General features: G+C 41.2%; 1 protein-coding gene across 1 annotated transcript in view; it reads left to right on the forward strand.

The window, feature by feature from the left end:
- The first annotated feature begins 2,075 nt into the window (after positions 1-2,075).
- EMCN (endomucin) overlaps positions 2,076-20,707 on the forward strand; it is a 55,397-nt gene continuing 36,765 nt past the window's right edge. Inside the window, exons 1-2 of the mRNA XM_066549015.1 lie at positions 2,076-2,197; positions 19,560-19,619. Of these exons, the coding sequence (XP_066405112.1) occupies positions 2,137-2,197; positions 19,560-19,619 (121 nt within the window). The 5' untranslated portion in view covers positions 2,076-2,136. The remainder of the gene's footprint in view (positions 2,198-19,559; positions 19,620-20,707) is intronic.

Genomic DNA, 20,707 nt, shown 5'->3' on the forward strand with positions numbered 1-20,707 from the left:
ATTAACATTTCAGGTGGAAACAATAAAAGGTTGGAGTCCCTCTTATTGCATTAGGAACAGTACTAACCTGGGATGAATTCACTCTCTGCGTTCAGATTTGTCATCTTTATTGAAGGCTCTCTGCTACAGCAGTTATTGCTTTCCTAGCCCATTCTAACTTTAAGTCCTACGTCAGCAGAAAATGAGCATAAAAACAGAGCGCTAGTGCAACTCCCTTGCATAAGCTCTGATGAACTTGGCAAAAGTGTCATTGTGTGGCCCACCACTTTGTGAGTCAAGTTTTTATTTCTGTGGGATCCTTTTTGACAATACTGAGAACACAGTCCAGCTATGGAGAGCATACATGTTTGCATCTCTCATGGATGCAAATACTCAAGTTTGTCCAAATGAAATGCCAGAAATTCATTGCCTACCATCAGATTTCTGTTGAGCACCAGCTTCTGTCACCTGCAGAGCATGTGTCAGAGTCTTAAGATGTAGCAATGTAATTTCTTTAAACAAAAGTTCTGTCAGTCTTCTCCCAGTTAACAAGCAGTAGGACAAGAGGAAGTGGCCTCAAGTTGCATCAGGGGAGGTTCAGGCTGGATATAAGAAAGATTTCATCACAGAAAGGGTTGTCAAGCATTGGAAAAGGATGCCCAGGGAAGCAGTTGATTCATCATCCCTGGAGATATTTAAAAGATGTGTAGATGTGGCACTTTGGGACAGGGTTTAGTGGTGGCCTTGACTATGTTGGGTTAGCAGTTGGGTGCAATGATCTTAAAGGTCTTTTCCAGCCTAAACAATTCTGTAATTCCACACATAATGCCAAGCTGCTACCATTTTCCTCATCCCATGGATGAAACAGCACTGTGGCTGGAAGCACTGTGGGTTAGCTCTTGGAAGTTCCTGCATGTGAAGCCATTCCAAAATTTCCCCTTATAGCTAGAACCTGTCATGAAGAAAAAAGTGGTTAATTACTGAAATAAGTAGAGTTGAATATTTAATCAGTCAGGCTGTTTATGAGGTCAATTTTTCCAGTTTTTTCTGAGAGCTGACAAAGAGGGAGAAGAGCAAACATACTGCACTTCATTCTCATTGTGGTTGAAGGTTTGTGATTAATTGCCATCAGTTGCATTGAATCTCTAAGGGGCAGAGCACAGGACTATTACAAGATCATGTTTTGATAGCCTTCAACTCTAGAGCTCTGCTAAGATTTCTTCCACAGATGTTGGGAAAATTGCTGTAAGAAGGAGGGGTACCAAAATTTTGCACTCTGTCCTGAGGAGGAGAAGAGAGAGAATCTGTGCTGGTTGATTAGACAACTCAGGTAAGAGACTTGCTTTGGGGGTCTGTACTCCCATCCCATGGCACATGGGAATAAAAAAACCTTTCCATAACTAATTGAGCAGATACAGTCAAGGCTGGTTGCAATTTCTCAAATTAAAAAAAAAAAAAAGAGGACCCATTTCCATGTAAAAGAAAACCCCCCACCCCAGCTCTAGCTGCACAGCCCAGAGCCTCTCGCTGCTGGGGCACCTTGTTGGAGCCACTTCCTCTCCCTATTCTGGTGGCCCTTGCATCCTGTTGGTTGCAGGATGGCAGCTCTCTCAGGGAGACTCTCTAACATGAAGCAGCTGTGATTTTCAGCAGGGCCACTTTACACAGCCCAGATAAGAGCCAGCTGAGGGCTCTTGTTGCTTGTTTTGCTCCTCTGTTCCTGGCTGTGTTATCCCCCTCTACCTGGGCTCACTCACTGCTCACAAACATGTGCTTTGAAAGGATCCCAAGCTCCAGTAGGAAAGCTGGTGATGTATAATATATCCTAAGGAAAGATTTGCCTCTGTTTAAAAACCTTCCTGACCTCATGACTGAAGAAGAACAAAATAATGTATTAACAAAAACATGGTTCACTGCCAAAGAAAAGGAGTTCCTGTAAGGACTGAAACAATAAATCTCCTCTGTACTGAACTCCCAGAGGGAGTATGTTGTATTTCCTCCTGTTCTTTATCAAAGTCCCCAAAATAAGCAGGAATGGGCTGTGACCAGGCACAGTCACCACACACCTTTTTCCATGGAGTAATTAAGGCCTGCCTCAGAGTGAGAGCACTCCCTGCCCAGCTGCACAAGGGAGAGCTGACAGCACTACCACCAAGCATGAAGCTCCTGGCGACTGCCTTCTTTTTCCTTGCTGTACTCTGTGTTTGCACTGTGGGAGGTAAGTTCTTTGGCTTTTTTGGATAGACTTGTCACATCTCTCAAGTGGTTTGTGAACAAAAGCTGAGCTGTCAGTCGGTGTGTGCTTTTTCTTCATTTCTACTGCAGTGATTGAAAGACTGTGTGTTGGAGGAGAAGGTACTAACTGGCAGCTGAGTTATATGTGTTCTGTGAAAAACTTTCCTGCCATTGTATTTTTGTGACAGTTTTCTTTCTAGGTGTCATGAAGCTCCTAAATCTGAGAGGAGTCAAAAGCAGAGGTGTATTTACAAAAGTTTGCAGTTCTGTTTTTCTTCTACATGTTAAAGCATTTTTGCAAAGATGGCTTTAAGGGGATAATTGAAATGCCTGAAAGATTTTGCAGTTTTTGCATTTGCAAATTAGATCCATCCTGATAGATTTCCCTTGCACTATGCCAGCTATAGGTTTGGCCAAGAATGACTTTAAGAAATTATTTTAGTTTTGGCCCCAAATATATAGGGACTTAAAACATCTGTCAAGTGTCAGATAATGAGGGCTGCAAGCCCAGGGGTCACATTGGTTACTGGGCACAGTATCTTTTAGATATGATTCTTAAATGCACAGATTTAATACAATTTTTGGTGTTCAGGTGGTCACTGAGCTGATGTTTTCGTTATTCTTCCTCTTGAAAGATCATGCTTTTAAAATGGAATTAACTAGTAAAACCTGAAAGGGTGAAAGAACCTGCAACAAGGGCCAGAGTCTATCATCACCTTTGCCAAAAGATACATTTGAAGTAAAATCTGCCTTTTATCTGTACTTTCATTTCATTTCTCTCTGGGCTACAGCTTCCACAAATGCCTATAGATTTCCTGAAAAGGATCTATTAACCAGAATTAAAATTTGATAACACTAGATTACCTGATCTAAATGAAGTTAATCAACTTTTGCTCAGGTTATGTGTTGAAATCTAGTATTATGTGGTGTATCTTATTCTATTGCTTGGGCTCATTGCTGTTAGGAAAACAGATCAATAAAGGAGATTAAAAATAAACCTGTGCCACAGAAAGAACGGCTTTTAAAGTTATATTAAGTAAGTACAAGCCCCAAAAGTCTGTCTTGGGGTGCTATTTATTCTCTGTCTGCTACTCCTTGTAAAAATAGTCTTCCTGTCATTGTCAAAGCTTTAATTTCACAATTTCTGAAAAGCAAAGTGGAGTTGCATCAAAAAGAGCATATTTAACACAACAGTCCATAAAGCTTACCAGAAAGCAACATACAAAGGTGGGAGGAATCCTGCTAATTTTGTACAGTCCTTTCTTAAAAAAGGATTTTTCCTCCTCTGCATGATATGAACATGGCAGAAATGATGACAGTGAATAAGCAGATTTTATATATGATACATTTGTTCTGAACGATTTTAGTTCTGTAAAACAGGGAAAACCAGTATTTTTTAACACTTAATTGCAAGATAGATGTGGTAGTGAAATTCTATTGGTAAATTCACGCCAGAAAATTAAGGAAATTTATGGGGAAATTTGGAGTATGTTTTTTTCTACCTTGTGAAATAAAGTTATACGCTTTATAGCCAAGCTTGCTTCAGGCGGCCCCATGCACCAACCTGTTAAGACAGAACTGGTTTTATTGTCTGTTGTGCAAAGCTGGACCAGATTACTTGAATTTCCACTTTTTGTGATCTCTAAAGTGCTCTGGTCATCTGGGCTATAACAGCAGAATCTTGTAATCTGAAGCTGGGAAGTGATGGTGAGGAGACTCACACCACTCTCCCTTTTTTGAGCATTGGAGACAGCAACAAGACTTTTCTCCAGCTATTTAGTATTTTTAAATGATGAATTATAATATAATTATTATATATAATATGATTTTTAGAGAAGACCAAATCCCACCCCAGTGTTTCTATACTCCCTCCCCCAGGTTTTGGAGTAATTTGTTTTCAAAGCTCACCAAGACAAATGTGCGGGCTTCCAACTTTTTCATATGCTACACACAAGGTGTTTCTCTGTGTAGTTTTTGTATATCATACATAGGACATTTCCACTGTGGTTAGTAAAGAATATACCTGGTCTTCTGTGGGGCTTCCAAATGTCATGCTTTTTCTTCAGCTGTATGCTCATAGTGCTTTTCTTTGCAATTTTCTTACTTGTCCTGGGATCTTTCATCTTTAAAAGCCCATAATGTTTCAGTGGAGTCAGCCCTCTGTCAGCACATTACTAGAGGCTCAGTTAGGTACAGATGTGGAGGCTGATAGCTCCCTGACAACTTGTTCCTCCTACCTAGACTTTTCTCAGCCCTCTAGGGAGTTAAATGGCATGCTTAAAATAGGAGTTTCTTCATGCTCATCTCAAGGTGTTCAGTTCTCCTGGCATATTGCCCTTTATTCTTACCTGTTCCAAAATGTAGCTCAAATAAAAATGCTTTCTAGGTTGGTTCATAGCATTTTCAGCTTTAAACAGGCAGCACTGGAATGTGTCAAAAAATACAATGTCAAATTATAGTAATCAAATATGAATGCTCTTGAATCTGCCTTAGGATGTAATTACTTTAAAAATGTGTAAAGGTGAACTTGTTTCCTTCTAAAAGATGAGAGGAGAAGCCTTGGCATGTGCTTATAATGTAAGTGTTTAGATGTTGCATTTTCTTGTGCCTTGATCTTGGAATACAGTGTGGCTGTGGCTGCACAGCACAGCAAACATCCTCCACACAGTGCTGGTAGCACAGCACTGCATCGTTCTCACCCAGGCACCCAGGCTGGTGTCTTGCAGAAGTGGTGTCAGAGGACAGAGGGCTGTGCTCCTCCTGGCATCGGGCTAGGCGTGTCCAGTTTGTGCACCTGAGCAGAGGGGCTGGAATGAGTCACCCTGTGTTGGACATCTCCAGGGCTGGGATGTTAACACCCGATTGCTGACCCCTGTTGACAGCCAGAAGTAGCTTTATCCGAGTGCTCTGTCAGTGTGGATGGCACCACAAAGAAACAAGGAACTTCTTTTTTTTAAAGGTAGGAGCAAATCTTGGCATTGAGAGTTTGGTCCAAATGCCCCTGAAATAATTTGGAGCTGCTCTGTTTCACTGTGGATCAGCCCTAAAATATGAGTTTCCCAGCCTCTTTCCTCATTATGGGGATGCTGTGTAGCATCCCAAACCTATAGCACAGCTGGTTAATCCTGACTCCCAAGCTGATAGCTTGAGAAAAGTTCCACTGAGCCAGGGCTCCTGTAGTTACTACACACATTTGCAGCTGTCTGAATGCTGCTCTTGTTGATGTAAATTAGAGGAGATGGATAGCCTTTTCCTTTTCCAGCTTCTGTGCTCTCTGCTCACAAGCCCTCAGGTATTTTAAAAATTAATTTTTAAAATTAAATACTAACTAAACTGTTTTGAGCAATGAAAGCTTTTGAGAATGGTCTCACCTCACTCTGGGTTATTATTCATGTTTGTTCTCTGGAAAACCAGCAAGGCACAGACAGTCAAAGTTGGATCATTGTCTCATTTCTGGAAATTTGAGAAATGTGAATGGGGTTTAGATATTACTTTCTTACACCTTTAACTTGCTGGAGCCAAAAGTTTGGATGTCTTGAGGATTTGCCTATTGTGAAAAAAAATGAAATTGTATTTGGTGCTTTCACTGTTTTTCACTGTTTCTAGCGGTTTGCCAAGATTAGCTTTGTGAAAAATCAAATTATAGTGCTGGAACTTATGATAGCCTTTAATGGAATATTGAATTTTTATTCCTGTGCAGATTTTTTTTTGTTCTTTTTTTTTTCCCCTGCTGCCACATTCCTTTCATTCATTAGATCCTTTGCATTTTGGGGCAGCTTTTGACTAATGGAGTTTAAAGGTGTATTTATTACTGGAGAGAAGGAAACTGCATATTGTATCCCCAAACCTGAAAGCAAGTTTGCCGCATTTACTGAGGATAGAAGCAGATGGCTTGATACCTGCTTGGTTATGATTTACAGCCAAAATAAATGGAAACTGAGTATTAAGGGCAAGTTGCCTACAGCATTCAGTTCCAAACCTGGGAAAACATAATGCTGTGTAACATGCCCAAAAATTGATTATCTTTTCTGAAAATTTACCAGAATATCTTATCTTTTCTTTAGCTGACTCTTTTTATCTGTGTTCAAAACTAGAGTTCTTATTAATCTTCACTAGTTTATAAATTAGGAAAAAAAGATCTGCTGAGGTTTGGTTTGGTTTTGTGAGGTTTTTTTCCTAATTAGGAAAGTACCTCGAATTTGGACTCAAATTGTTTATACATCTGAGTCTTGTGTGGAAAAACCTGCTGAAGTACTTTAACTTTTTTTTTTTTGTACTATAATTTATACTGCAAAAGTAAAAATTGAAAATAATCTTTAAGAATCTCTTAACCTTGAAATGGGAGTACATTTAACTGGTACTATTTGATAGCCAGACTAAGTTCAACATGTAAAATTAGTAAAATCTCATGGAAAACCATCATTTTTATTTATGGCCCTTATGAAATGGGGTGGGGGGAGAGGGTGGTGTTGTTTGTAATTTTTGCTGCAGCAGCTCAAGGAAGACTCATTAATGGGTTTATTTCACAATTCAGTAAACAGAGAGACAAAGTTGGATTTGTGTGTAGCAGGCGTTATTTCCAAATGCAAGTGAGGAATTAAATATTTGGCTCCTTCGGAAGACAAACAACTACTTTTGGTTTCAACTAGCACTCTAAAAATGGGTTTCTCTATTAAAATAGGTCTCCCTTTAAACCAGAAAGGTCAAAACTCTGATTTGCAGCCCTGCAAGTCACTGTCATTGTTCCAGCAGCTGGCATATCAGGTAGCAATACCTTGGCACTCCTCTTGTGAAAGTGGATCCTTGGATGCCCTAACAGTGGCATGTGGTATCAGCCAGACCTACCTGCCACAGGAAAAGGAGTTTGACACAATTTAATATGATCTTCTCTCCACACTGTGCCTTCTGGTCCTACCTCCCCATGAGAGAAGACTGAGCTGATGATCACTTGCTGATATGATGACTTGGAATAAAATTCAGCAAGTGTCATCTGCTGGGGTGTTGTAGGAAGGGGTAGAAAGCTCTCTGCTGCCACCCACACGTGTACTAGAGGCTGGTCTGGAAGGGTCCAAATTAATTTCAAAATACTTTTTTTCTCAGCAGTCAGAGTGGCCAACAACCCCTTTCAGGCCAGACTAACTAGCTGGTACTCCAAAGGTTATGTTTCAAACTAGGAACAGGACAAGGATTTTCTGGCTGCTTTTATGTGGAAAATGGATACTTGCCTTTGGTACAAGTGCAAATTCTATACATCAGTAGATCAATAGTGTAGTTTTACAACAATTTTGAATCCTTTCTTTTTTTTTTGTTTTTGTTTTTGTTTTTGCAATGGCAGTAATGTGCTTCCGGGTGTTAGATGCATGTTGTAGATAGCAATGCATCTCAGGTTTCTGAAACCACAGAGCAAGTGGCACGTAATTTTGTATCACAATTTTCTGCTGTAACCATTCTGCCTTGTCTTATCACTTTGACAAAATTATGTCTTTTGCTGGGATGGGAGCACTACAGCAGCCTTTCTGTCTGCAGATTTCTACAAGATAAGTAATCATTCTAAAAAGCACATTCAGTTTGTCTTAATGGTGTGATTTCTCAGTGTGATTGATGGTGTGATTTACTTGGTGTGAGGAGTGTCAGTGTAACTTTAGGGTTAAATCAATTAACATTATGATATTAATGAGATGTTTGTTCTTCCTGCAGATTTCTTCTTTCATAATCTTTAGCAGGAGATTAATGTTGGGTTTGGGCTTGAGAAATTCAGCTATTGAAGCAACAACTCATAAGAATGGCAAAAACTTTGGATTTTAGTTGGTCTGAGGAAAACAGTGCCAGGAGATTTTCTAACCTTCTTGGCCAATTTGCATTATTTTCCTCTGCAAAATATTTATTTGTTGAGGTATCTTTCCACTGCATAATAATTACCTGAAGTGATCAGAACCCCATATATTCCTTAATTTTTTACTACTTTTCCTACTTTTTCTCATGCTCAACATTGAGTCTAAGGTTTTGTTTGAAATACAGTGTTGATAACCTTCTAAACATTACTATATGGGTGCTATCTATCCCATTGGGAGGGATATCCCATTGGGAGGCCTGAAATAATCTTTCCTAGACAGATGAATTACTCCTCCTCATCTCAGCATGGGTTATATATCACAACAATATAGATGATGTAAATATAGGTGTTTGCAAACTCATTCAAAGGTTATAGAAGCAAAGATATCACCAAATATTTCTATACAAAATGGCAAAAATAGGTGATGATTACTCTGCAAAGAAATGTGTAATTCAAATCCTTTCCACCCAAATTCCAGGTCTCATGTCCAGTAGAGAGGGGCAGCTTTTGACATGATACATGGCTGATGCTTCCATGGCCATTCAAAGTCCACAAAAGCAATAATTTGGGGGTTTTCTTTACCCAGCAATTCTCGACACTCTGAAACTTCTGCCGAGTTGTCAAACCTCATCTACCCCTAACTCCTCCAGATGCTCCTAAAGTCAGAAATGTGTGGTGTGTTGAAGGAAACGTTTGGGACCAGTGTGCAATTCCACTGTTGTTACTCATTCTTGCAAAGGACTGTTAAAACCTCTTTGTGAAAACTACTGAATTCTTTGAATTATGGAGCTTTCTGGATGTCCTATAGAGTCCAGATGGAGTCTGGACATCCTCTGTTTTGACTCAGATCACATAATCCTTGGAAGTTGTAGCTACACCAAAGGCTGGCTGCCCAGAAAGGCTCTTTGTCGTGTTTTGACAGGAAGTAGGTTTTCTAGGGATATGCTGTGGTCACCAATAGGTGTTCAGATTTTAATATTGGCACCTGGTGTGGCCACTGGGCACATGGATATGCCTCTGAGAACACAGGGGTTAAAAAGCAGAGCACTCCCGTGGGAAGTTCTCTTGGGTTTTGGCGGGGAAAGAGTTCGGATCTCTCCAGTCCAGCTGCTCCTGCTGGGCCGGGGAGGGCAGCCATACAGCCGAGTGAGGTAGGCCGGGGCTTGGACAGAGAGGGGAGGTGAAGAGGCCCCAGCATGGAAGGGTGGGAGAAGCACCAGGAAGTATCAGGCAGCTCCCCCAGGAGAGAGAGAGAGAGAGAGTACAGCCTGTGCCTGTGACTGCTTCCTTGGAACTTGATAACATGTGCCGGCAGCACAGCCGAGAAGGAGGAGAAGGGGGGGTGCAGCGAGAAGGTGTCCGGCCACTTGTGGGAGTCTCCGGGTGGTTGGAGCCTGAGCTTTTAACCCTTTTTTGGACAATGAAAACTTTGCAGAACATTAACCTTTCCTAGAAGAGAGATAGAGATTAAATGGAAGAAGGAAATGTGCAAGTGTGAAGGTCTGGGCAAGTGAAAGATTTCGGAAGAGTAGAGAAGAATCTTAGGTGGGAAGAGATGATGGAGTGGCTTTAGCTGGACTCTCCTTGTTATAGCCATGGACAGAACCATGTTTCCTGTGACACAGAGACTGCATCTAGGGGGAGGCAATGGCTCAGAGCCAAGAGGGTTCAGTGTTGGTACCCCTCGGCCCCAGGGGGTGAAATCTGGGGCAGACAGGTGTCCCAAAAGTGAGACTGTGCTCTTTTTGGAATGGGACAAAGCATCCTTAAAGCTTGACCCTAGAAGCAGCTCTAGTCCATGTGCAGTGGTGAGGGCACTGGACATGGAAGGAAGAGGTCACGATAGTAGATGTTCTCCAAGCAGTGCCACGAGTGACACGGAAACACACGAGGTTTCAAGGGTGTTTCCAGGGGAAGCCTATGGCACAAGAAGGACTCCTCTCCTCTTGATGAACTGAGAATTGATTATCTAAAGGGTGGTGATGGACTGAGAGTTGAAATTTGGGGGATGGATGTATTGGAATTTGGTGGGGGGAGGAGGAAATGTTTTTGGAAGGTTTTCATTTTCCCTGTGTGTTTCTTTTTACTTAGAGTTGTAGTTTAGTTAATAAAGTCTTTTTTTCTTTATTTCTAAGTGGGGGCCTGCTTTGCTTATTCCTGGTCTCACAGCAGACACCAGGGAGAAGGTATTTTCATGGGGGCACTGGCATTGTGCCAGCGTCAAACCATGACACTCTTCCAGCAAAACAATTTTAGGTTCTCTTTAGGAAGTTTTTTTTCTTACAAAAGTAGTTTATAAATATATTTGCTGTTATTCAGAAGATAGCAAATGTATTTTAAAAAGTGTTGGGCTTGAACAACTCACTAGTTTCCAACATGCCAGCAACAAAAAAAAGGACTTACTCGAGATCTATGCCAAATAACCCAGTCCTTGAGATGTGCAAGGGAAGGACACAGTACACGTACTAGAGGCAAAAAAATCCTCCCAGTGCACAGTGGTTTTTTGGTTCTCTGCACATTTTATCCTGTCTAGTTCAAATGGCTCCAGAGGATTCCACTACTTTTGCAAGCCATCCCCAGTGCTAATGGAGTCATGTGGCTGGCATGTCTTAATGCTCTTGAATTTAGGTGAACTAGTGCCCAATTTATCTTACTGACTTAGAGATGCTTTCTTGTAGTGCACTGTCTGCCTCTTCCCTATTTGCTTTCGCCTTGCATTTCCAAGAGCTGGCAGGAACTGCTGTTTCCAGATGCAAAATAGAAAGTGGGGATTGATCATTCATGGGACGAAAGGTTGAAGAAGAGCAGAAAGGTTTGTGTAGGAATGGAACAGCTCATTCACAATTGTAATGTAACAGTTGTAATTGTCCTGGGAATACAATTGCTTAATTGCCAATGAAAGTACAAGGGATGTCTTTAGCTGTTCACCAGCATGATGGGATCAGCTCCCAGCTCACCATGGCTTCCCAGTGCACTGACTGGGAGCTGGGATTTTGACAGGCCTGGGAATCCTGAATGCAGGCCACTCTGTTGCTGTAGGAAGCTGTTTTTCAGAGTGGGAGCCAGCGTGGCTAATGCAGCAGTTCCCACTGCTCTTTGGTAGGATGAGTTCTCAGTGCTGACACTCTGTTTCAAGTCTCTTTGTAGTAACTTTGTTTTTAAATGGGCATACTTCGTTACGTAAAGTGTATGAGAAGATTTTCAGTTTTGCATCTGACCTTAGCAGTAGTATCAGATTGGTAGAAATTCAGAACACGAGTTATAATCAGCTTGGCAAGATAGAGACAGGCAAGAGAAGGTCTTCATCAGCTGTATGTGCCAATTAGAGGAATGAGATATTTTCAAAGTGTTCCCTTCATCCTTGCCTGTAAAGTAACTCCAGTGAGACTGTGCTGCATGCAGGGCTTGCAAAGCCCATTTGGGGCCTTCCCTTTGGGATATTCTGTACCATTTAACCTTTGTTCTAGGCAGTGTGGAAAAGATGAAGAGAGTCTCAATGGACCAGTGAGCATGGAATTACATTAATTATAGAAGGAATTTACAGTGTTTCCACAGAGTTTTCTGACAGGAACTGCTTTTGGATGTTCCAGAGGCTTTCAGAGCTTTGTCAGGAACAGAATGGCATGGGCGGGTGTGGCTAAAATGGGTGTCTGGGCTGATCCCGGATGTTCTAAAAATAAATACATCATAGCAGACACTGCAGTGACCCTTTCCTGAATTATACAATTAGTCATGCTGCTGGAGATGCACTTGGGTCACAAACATAGCACAGAGCTATATGACTTTCCTAACTTCTGCAGCACATTGAAAAGGAGAGCTGCTGATTGACCGGGACTCAGCTTCCGCTCTGGCTGTTCTGTATCTGCCCTACCCAAACGTGCTCTTTCATGGGAAACAAAAATAGGCTTGCCAATAGCATGTTAAGGAAAAAGCATTGTAAGCATTACAATTTTCTCTCTGCCTTCTGGGTGGGGGTGAATTGCACCAACACTTACCCCTTCCTGTTGCAAGGAAAAGGGCTCTCCTTTATTTCTTTTTCTCCTTCTGTTCAGCAATGCACAATATGTATAAAGCTTTCTATATAAAATAGCACCCTCTAAGGACATTTTTCAAATTTATTTAGCTTGACTAACACAAAGGGAGGGGGTGGCAGTTCATTTTCTGTATGTACTATAATATAGTCCTTAGAAACTCCTGGCTTTTATCTTACACGTGGACAAACAAATATATCATAATCAAAGGGTGACAATCTGGTGGTTTAAATAGCTTTAAAGGGTTTAATTAAAACCTGTTAAATACTTTTAACAGGTTTAAATAAAGAGAAGTGCAGAGCTTGGAGCCTTCATTCAAGGAAGGCTGGAGTGCTGATGAGCATGCTGAGCGCATTTATCGTTCTGTGGAGTGCAAACAATGTACTCATCCCTCTGTAGTATACAGTAATAGAGATATCCACCAACCTTCACGTGAGCAGAAGGCACACTAAGAAAACTGGTGACTAAAAGCCTTTCATAGGAAGTTTGCTTTTCTTCTAAGGCAATAAAAAACTCCCTTAAAACTGGCTATTTAAGTGCCCAGATTTCTATGTCCACACATGCAGAGAGGCAAATCATGCTGTGCTTGGGTTGTTTCAAATACTCAGTGACACAGGGGCACTCATCCAACATTTCTCATTAATGTTTTGAGGAGGGGAGCCTTACCAACCTACAGCCATGCTGGCTGAGGCTGGTCCTTGGCATCTGCCTTGTCAATATTTCTTTGTGTAGCAGGTCCCTAAGCAGGAGCTGTTTGCTGGGTGCTGTGAGCAGGCTTTATGGGAGCCTTTTGCCTGGGGGTTGGTGATTCCCAGGAGCTCTCTGCTATGCTTAGTGTTGGGTCATGCTAGCCCCATGCCTGGGTGAGCAGGAGGAGCTCTGGGGCAGTGCTGGCACCAAAGCTGCATTTCCTGCCTTCTCTCTGTTCCCTGCTGGAAAAATTGTGGCAGCTACCTCCCTTTCCTTCCTCCCCTCAGTTCTTACTGCTGGCTGCCTCCAGCCCACCCAGTTTATGTTTCCTCTGCAGAAACCAAATCCCACATTGCCCCAGCTGCTGCTGCCCATTCCCATGCAATGCAGGAGGAGCCCTGGCCCTGTCTCCTTTTCCAACTATGGGGCTTCACATTTATGCTCTCCCTTCCTTAATATCCATCCCTTTTGGCTGTTTTCAGGTGCTTTTGCCCTTTGTGGGGAGAGTGTTATGTGTCTCTGACCCAGGAACTTCTCTCTGCCTTTGTGTCGTCCCCATGCTCATGCCTGTAAGTTTTCCCCACTCTTGTGCAGCAGACTGTCTCTGGCATGTGACACCAGCCTGCAAACCCGGACCAGCAGCTACAGAGAAGAAGTAGAAACTTGACCTTGAGTGTAAAATCTCCCCATGTAGGATTTGTATAGTTTGTTTTTAGTTTGTTGCTGAAGAGAGACGTGACTGGAAGGAAGGTGACAGCTTGGCAAACCGGAGGTGGTTTCCCACCTCCCTAGGCAGTGGGAATCACAGGCTTCCAGCTGATTGGCATCAGGCAGCAAAGGATGTGGCCTTTCTCCCTGCCTTATGGTTTTAGCATTGCCTGCAGTATCTAAATACACCTCAAACATGGCCAGTGTAACTCTGTTCAGGGTCTGCATTGTCCTTCCAGCTGCCAATGTGAGAATTTCACAGCAGAGAAAATCCCGAGGTGGAAAATGCCTTATGTTGCAGGAGGCTGTGTTAAGAGCTTTTGCAGCAGTGCAAAACCATTGTGAGACCAGGCTGGAAAAACACTGTGCAATTCTGGCTTTTGGTGATAGGGAAGTGGCAGTGACCAGCATGGGGCTGTTACTGGGGACACAGCTTTCCTTTCACCAGGGGCTGTCACAGCCTGAATGGTTGTGTGCATGTCCTGGTACAGGCACAGCTGAATGTGTGTGTGAGGCATGCCACACTTTGGGTATTGCTTAGTGTACTAAACAAATGTGGAAACACAAAGTTTTTGAGGTGTTTTGAGTTTGCTTCAAATTCAGGAAGCTTGCAAATGGCTGTATTTAATTTAATATCCTTCCACACACTTATCTGCTGTGTCAGCTGTTATCAGCTTCAGCCATTCACAGGATTACATCAGAACCTTGGTTCCCATTTAAAATCTAGTTTATGTGAATTTAGAAGAAAAATCTTAAGCATGAGTCCTTAAGGATGAAACACTAGAAACTATTAAATACTAGAAACAGTATTACTTCTCTAAGATGATTTCTTTCAGAGAAAAATACCTGGGGGAGGGGGGTTATTCCCTTTTTTCTAAAAATTTATTTCTGGAGTATTTCATAAATTTTTTTTTATTATTTTTGCTCTTTGAATAGCAAGAAAGGAGTTGATGTTTCCAAACAGCGCTGTTAAAATTGCACTTAAACCTCTTCTATTAGTATATCTGTATTTTTGTTCTTTGGATAATGTATGAACCTTTATACAAAATGCACTACAAAAGAAAAAATAAATTTATCTCAAAAGTTAGGGTAAATGGTCATGCACTGGAAAGGAAGACAAATGAGTAGTGAAAACAGAAATAGGAGAAGTGCAAGGACTGTACGGAGCCTGGGGAAAGGTGAGATAAGAGAATGTAGAGATGAAGCAGCATTATATGAAAGAGGAAACATAACAGACAACAGAGCTCCAAGGTAAGAGTAAGCAAGTCGTTTACTTGGTGTCAGGCAGCAGCTATTTCTTGGGACCTCTGAGTTCCCAGATCTGTACCAGAGTGTCTACAAGGACAGCTATTTCTTTCTTGAAAAAGGACCTTTTTTTTCTTTTACTGGAACAGTGGTTACAGGAGGCTCTTTCATGGTCACAAGGGCTGGCAGAATTATCATGGGCTAGAAAGAGATCACTATTTATTCCTGATGGTGTGGAAAAACAAATCAAAAAAGCAACTTTGACTTCTCCATAACTTGTGTGTAGTTGCAAAGGCCCAGGGTCACACAAAAAACCCCATCATATAACATCCTGAAAGAGAGTAGGTTTAGATCAGATATTAGAAAGACATTTTTTACTAGAATTAGAGTAGAATTAGTGAGGGTGGTGAGGTACTGGAACAGGTTGCCTGGGGAAGCTGTGGATGCTTTTTCCCTGGAAGTGTTCAAGACCAGACGGATGAGCTCTGAGCAAACTGGTCTAGTGGAAGATGTCCTTGCCAACAGCAGGGAGACTGGATTTAGATCATCTTTAAGATCCCTTCCAACCCAAACCATTCTGTGATTCTATGATAATACATAATACACAAACATAATATAAACACCTGTAGGTTCTGCTTTATAACCTTGAAGCAAGGAATTATCATGTGCAGGATTCTCCAGGACACCTCTTTGGTAATTGCTCCCAGGTAGAGCCTGTAGAGCATTGGTCAGGTTTGGAGTGGGAATATACCACATCCTCATCAGCAAAGTGGTGAAAGCACCAGCTGCTGGCTGTTATGCCACCAGTTTGACACAGGCACTGAAATACCTGCAGGGTTTATAGTCCAAATCCCTTGTCCATTACCTCTCATTCAAACTGCAGAGGACATTAGTTTATTCCTTTGCCTTGGCTGCAGCTCCTCCTGCACCTACTGACTGCTGTTGTTGTGCCTTCCATTAATCCTTCCCTCTCTAGGCTGAGCAAATGTAATTTTTGCAATCCTTCCTGAGATGTCATTTTTCTCTAGACTCCTGATGATTTTTATGGTTCTCTGCTAACTCCCCACCTCCTGAAGTCCACATCCTTTTTCACATGCTTCTGAAGCTGGACCAAGTACTTCATCTGAATGAAAGGATTTTAGCCATGTGGTTTTGTCTATCTAGTGCACTGTCAAGTGAAAGAAATATCAAACAGGCCATTCCACTTGTTATCTGCAACAAGAGTGACTTTTCCATAAAAATAATTTCCTTTCAAAGTTAGGTATTGATGCCAAACCAGAAAGCACTTAAATTCAGTAATTCATATAATGAATATAATCAGTATCTATTTTGAACTATCTATTAATCTTTAAAAATGTTTTTGCTTTGGCATTTGGTTTTCTATTATCTGTTTCATGTGGTGTTTCAAACTTTGTGGTTCGTAACCTGTGGTATCCTGTAGGGTGTAAACAGAAGTACTGATATAATAACATGCAATTTTTCGCTTTTTTTAATGTTTTGATTGTAGCAATAACAGGCACCCAATTAATACGAGATCAGAACCTGTCTCTCTTTCTAGTGTAAAGGTAAAAATAATAAGAGAGAGAGAGAAAAGGTTATGAGAACTCCAAGCTCAGATCTTAGAGACTGAAGCCTATATCAAAAGCTGCAGTCTGAGGACAACTGTGGTCATCTGTCAGTCCTGTCTCGATTCAAGAGCTCCTTCTGAATTTAAAAGAAGAAAGTAAGTTCAGTGTTCTGGTTCATCCATTTCAAAATCTAAAGACCAATGCTTTCATTTTAGAACAAATATATCATTTAAATCCAACCTAGGAAAGACAATAAATGGAAATTCTGTGAACCTGAAAAAAGCCCAAACAAGCCACAACAGTTACTCTCTTTTCAGTTTGGTCTTGTGGCCATGTCACATGTTCTTGGATCTTAATTCCTTCATATTTTTCCCTGTGACCCTGTCTTACTGTCTCTAGACCTTTCTGCCCTTCTCTTCTTCCTCTCTTGTTATGTTTCTCCCAGTCTGGATTTCTTTTTGCCTTATTATCTGCTTTAAAATATGGTGGGTTTTGGGTTTTTTTTCTTTTTGGATCTTACCACCAGCAGCATCCCCCCTTCACTCAGCACAGTGCTGTGTCTGAGAGCCTTTTAGCTCCACATGTGTTCTCTGGACACAAGGGTCTCCCATGCTCCTTCAGCTGGGTTTACTACCAGCAAACGGTGGTGGTTTCTGTGTGGAAACAGTGGCTGAGTAGATTTTGGCTACTTCTATGTCAGAGTACATCTATGTGCTCTCATATCAAAGGGTTCACTGCATTCAAATCTGCTAAAAAAACAGGCAATTGTAACTTTACTTAGTTGTCCATCATCTGAGCCTGCACCCAACCTGACATGAGCAGAAAAATGAAGATTTCTGTCCCTCTCTTTGTCTATCAGCCATCTCTGATGGTGAAAATTATTTTCTCTATCATTTTCTTTGATCTCTTACTTTTATCCCCCATAGGACTCTCCTTAGTTACAATTTAACATTGCAAATAAGAGCATAATAAGCCACCAGCTCTATCATATCTTTTAATCAAACAGTTCCCCCCACAATCCTGTCAAGGTTTAAACATTTTTGCATGATGTTTTCAACTTAATTTTAAAGTATAGTTAATTATTCAACATTTTAAGAAAACAATTAATTCATAAAACTCTATTGTACTCTGTTAATTGAATTTTTCTTAGTTTATCTCTAACCTGTGATAAAATCAACAAATAGTGAGTCATAATAGAACTGTGACTTATATTCACTTTTTTTTTTTAGTTTTGAGGAAACCTTGGCCTATCAACATGGTTATTAAATGGAACACCTTTAAAGGATGAATAATCTAAGTATTGCAATGAGCTTCCTACAAAGTCATGCTGAGTTAGAGGAAGAGTTTTGGAAAGAATGAGTTTGGGAATGAGCTGATTGGCCAGCTAGTACATTTAGCTGGCATTACAGACATGGTAGCTACTGAGATATGTTAAAACAAAACCAGCTGAAATGTAGGCACTGTTGAAAAAACATTCTGTTCTACTGCTGTGGCCTTGTGGTGTGGGGGATTACAGGAGCTTTGTCAGCAGTACATAATGAGAATGAAGAAATGGAAAAAAGCTTGCTGTTTAGGGAAACAAGATTGCCTGTAGGTCTCTCTGGATAAAATTTGTTTTCCAAGTTTTTCAAGTGTGGGCTATGAAGCATCACTCTCACTGGGTAACCATGTGGCAAGAAAACCTGTATTTTAAATGCAGTGTGCACGAGTCTGTGCATGGTGTGACTGTGTCCACATGTTCTGGGGAGTAGAGCTGGGGCAGCAGCAGGCCCACAGGGGACTCATTTAATTTTATATAGGATATGCCCACATCAAACTGGGCCAGCATGTGCCATGACAAGGCATTTTGGAGGCAACAGCATACCTAGAAAAGATGCCCAAGAAAGTGGGGCTCACTGGGAAGGGGCTGAGACCCGTTAGAAAAATGCAGGTGCCAAGAGCACTGATAACACACTGCTTGGAGAGGAGTTCATCTGGTTAGACCTTAATACATTTCTGCAGAGCCCCTTCAGTTGTATTATGTTGTGTGGGGGTTTTTTTCCAGGTTAGATCTGTGGCTCTTGCAGGCTTCGGGTGCTGCCTCGTGAAATTTTAATCAGAGCGCAGTACACCGAGCAAAGAGAACAAAACTGACTGTTCTGCCCTGTAGCCAAAAAAAGAGAGAATGCCAGCAGATATTACCATGAATGGAGTCACACAAGAATACTGACATGCTGTCCTGACTCAGTTTAGCATGTCTGTATTACAGCATGCTAATGCAGCCTGACAGGATGCCACGCTTCAAACCTGACAGCACATGGGGATTAGCCTGTGCCATTTTCCTCTCCCATTCAGTTACAGAGTTGATCTATTCCTCCACAAATGTACCCATACTTGTCTCACAGCAGTCTAAAATGGTTGAGAAATGCCTGTTTCTGAGTCAGTGCAGCTTTTTCACCCCTTTCAATACCCCCTAACTTCTTTTAGTAAAAAAATATGAACTCCACAGCAATAAGACTGAAAATCTTGCTTGAAGCCAAAACACTTTTTAAGTTATGATGTTAAAACCTTGCAGCACAGTAAGAAGAGACAGAAATTATTTTTCTCATTGAAGTTTCTTTTTTGGATTATTTATTTGTTTATATTGAAGCGCCACCTACTAATGATGCTTTAAGACTGGCATCTTTTATGGCAGTAAAACCCCAACAGCTGGATCACTGTGTTGAGGGCAATGGGGAAAGTCAGTCTTTCAATGTGGTGCTTCTTGAGCCATGATCTGGGAATTCTCCTCTTCTTCCCACATTTAGGCATTAGGGTGATGCTGAAAAGCCCTCCTGAAGTGCTTGCACTAGCCAGGGAACTAGTACAATTTTGTTACTTCAAGGCAGGAGAAGGGCTGCTTACTCCTGTGGCCAGTTATTTTAGTTAATCCTCCACCCTGAAGACTCAGAGCAGCTGTGGTTGTATTCACGGAGAGGAGGAGATAGCAAAAACCTCTTTAATTGTCTCCATTTCCCCCCTCCCAACTTGTCTGGTAAAAGAGCATGCAGTCCAAGGTGGGAGGCAGCAGCAGATGCTTCCCATTACAGCAGTCAGGGCAAAATGAAGAGATTTAGGCTATACCTTGAAAATGTTGGTAGCAGAGTTCTATGATTTATTTGCTTCTGCTGATAAGCTTCTGAACTTGATTTTCCAGGAAGGTCCATGCTGCTCTCTGCTATTATGACTGTGTAGTGCTAAAGAGATCTGGAAGGTACAGAAGTGATATGATTCTTTCTGTGTTTCTTTCAGAAGATGACATTCAAAACACTTCTGTCAAGACAACCATTTCTGCAGTAACATCAAAAGCTGGTAAGACTTCCAATTTGCTGTTATCTGGTGTTCTGAAGATTCTGCTGTCTTTCTAGCTTTCAGCTTTTCCAGCTTCTGGGAGAAACCAGGTGAATTATTTCATCCAGGGTGATCATAGAGCAATGTATTTCCCCAAATCTCTTATGAAACTCTGTTGCAAAGAAAGTATTGAAGTATCTTAGTATGGAGACACTTAATTTGAGCAGGCTGGACTTTTTGTTTCAGGTGAAAAAGGTTCTCTGAGTTCCTGTGCTCTCAAAGAGTGGTTCAAGTGAGATCAGAGATTCATAAATTACCAAAGACTCCCAGTTCAAGAGGACTTAACGGAGAAAATACATACTTCACATGTTAAAAGTCTGTGATTCTGGTCTACATCTTCAACTGTCACATTCAGTTCTCTTTATTATGCAGCTTTGTTATGAAATTGTATGAAAAATCAATACTTACCATATTTCAATCATGTGAACTTCTTAGTCTGAATATTGAAGACTGCTGCATTTAATAAGTTATACATATGAAAGGAGAAAATGTGGACAGAATGTTCTATTTTTTGATAACTGGGGATACTAATGAGTCTGCTGTGGAGCTGAAAGCACTGAGATGATGAAGTATACACTTGAAATGCTAGTAATGGAGGTGGATAAGATGCAACCAGGTGAAATATGTGTATATTATGTTTGTTACAGCAAAGGTTTTGACCTGTTCAAATTGTGTTGCAGCTCTTTTATGCAGTTCTCAAAAATCCTGATGTTTATGTCAGCTTAAAAGACACTTCATAAATGTACCTCACAGTGAGTTAAATCTTTGAATGCTTCACTGAAATTTTTCTTGCAGCTTTTTTCCATTGAAGGGAGAGCAATGTTGGTATTTATGCCACTATGAAAAAAGCTTTAGAAACCCAGTATGAGATTAAAACAATTTGTAAGTGTGGAACAAGCAGGCCCATTCCTCGAGGCATTGCTACTCTAGGTGAACAGCCAGAAAACTGAGAGCAGAGAAAGAATGTATAAGTCATATTTCAAAAGTTCCAGTGTGAACATTGCATTTAGAAGTACTTGAGTCTTATGAGAGAAAATTACATGGGGTGC

The sequence above is a fragment of the Molothrus aeneus genome, chromosome 4, assembly GCF_037042795.1.
Source record: "Molothrus aeneus isolate 106 chromosome 4, BPBGC_Maene_1.0, whole genome shotgun sequence".
In the NCBI taxonomy this organism is placed as follows: domain Eukaryota; kingdom Metazoa; phylum Chordata; class Aves; order Passeriformes; family Icteridae; genus Molothrus; species Molothrus aeneus.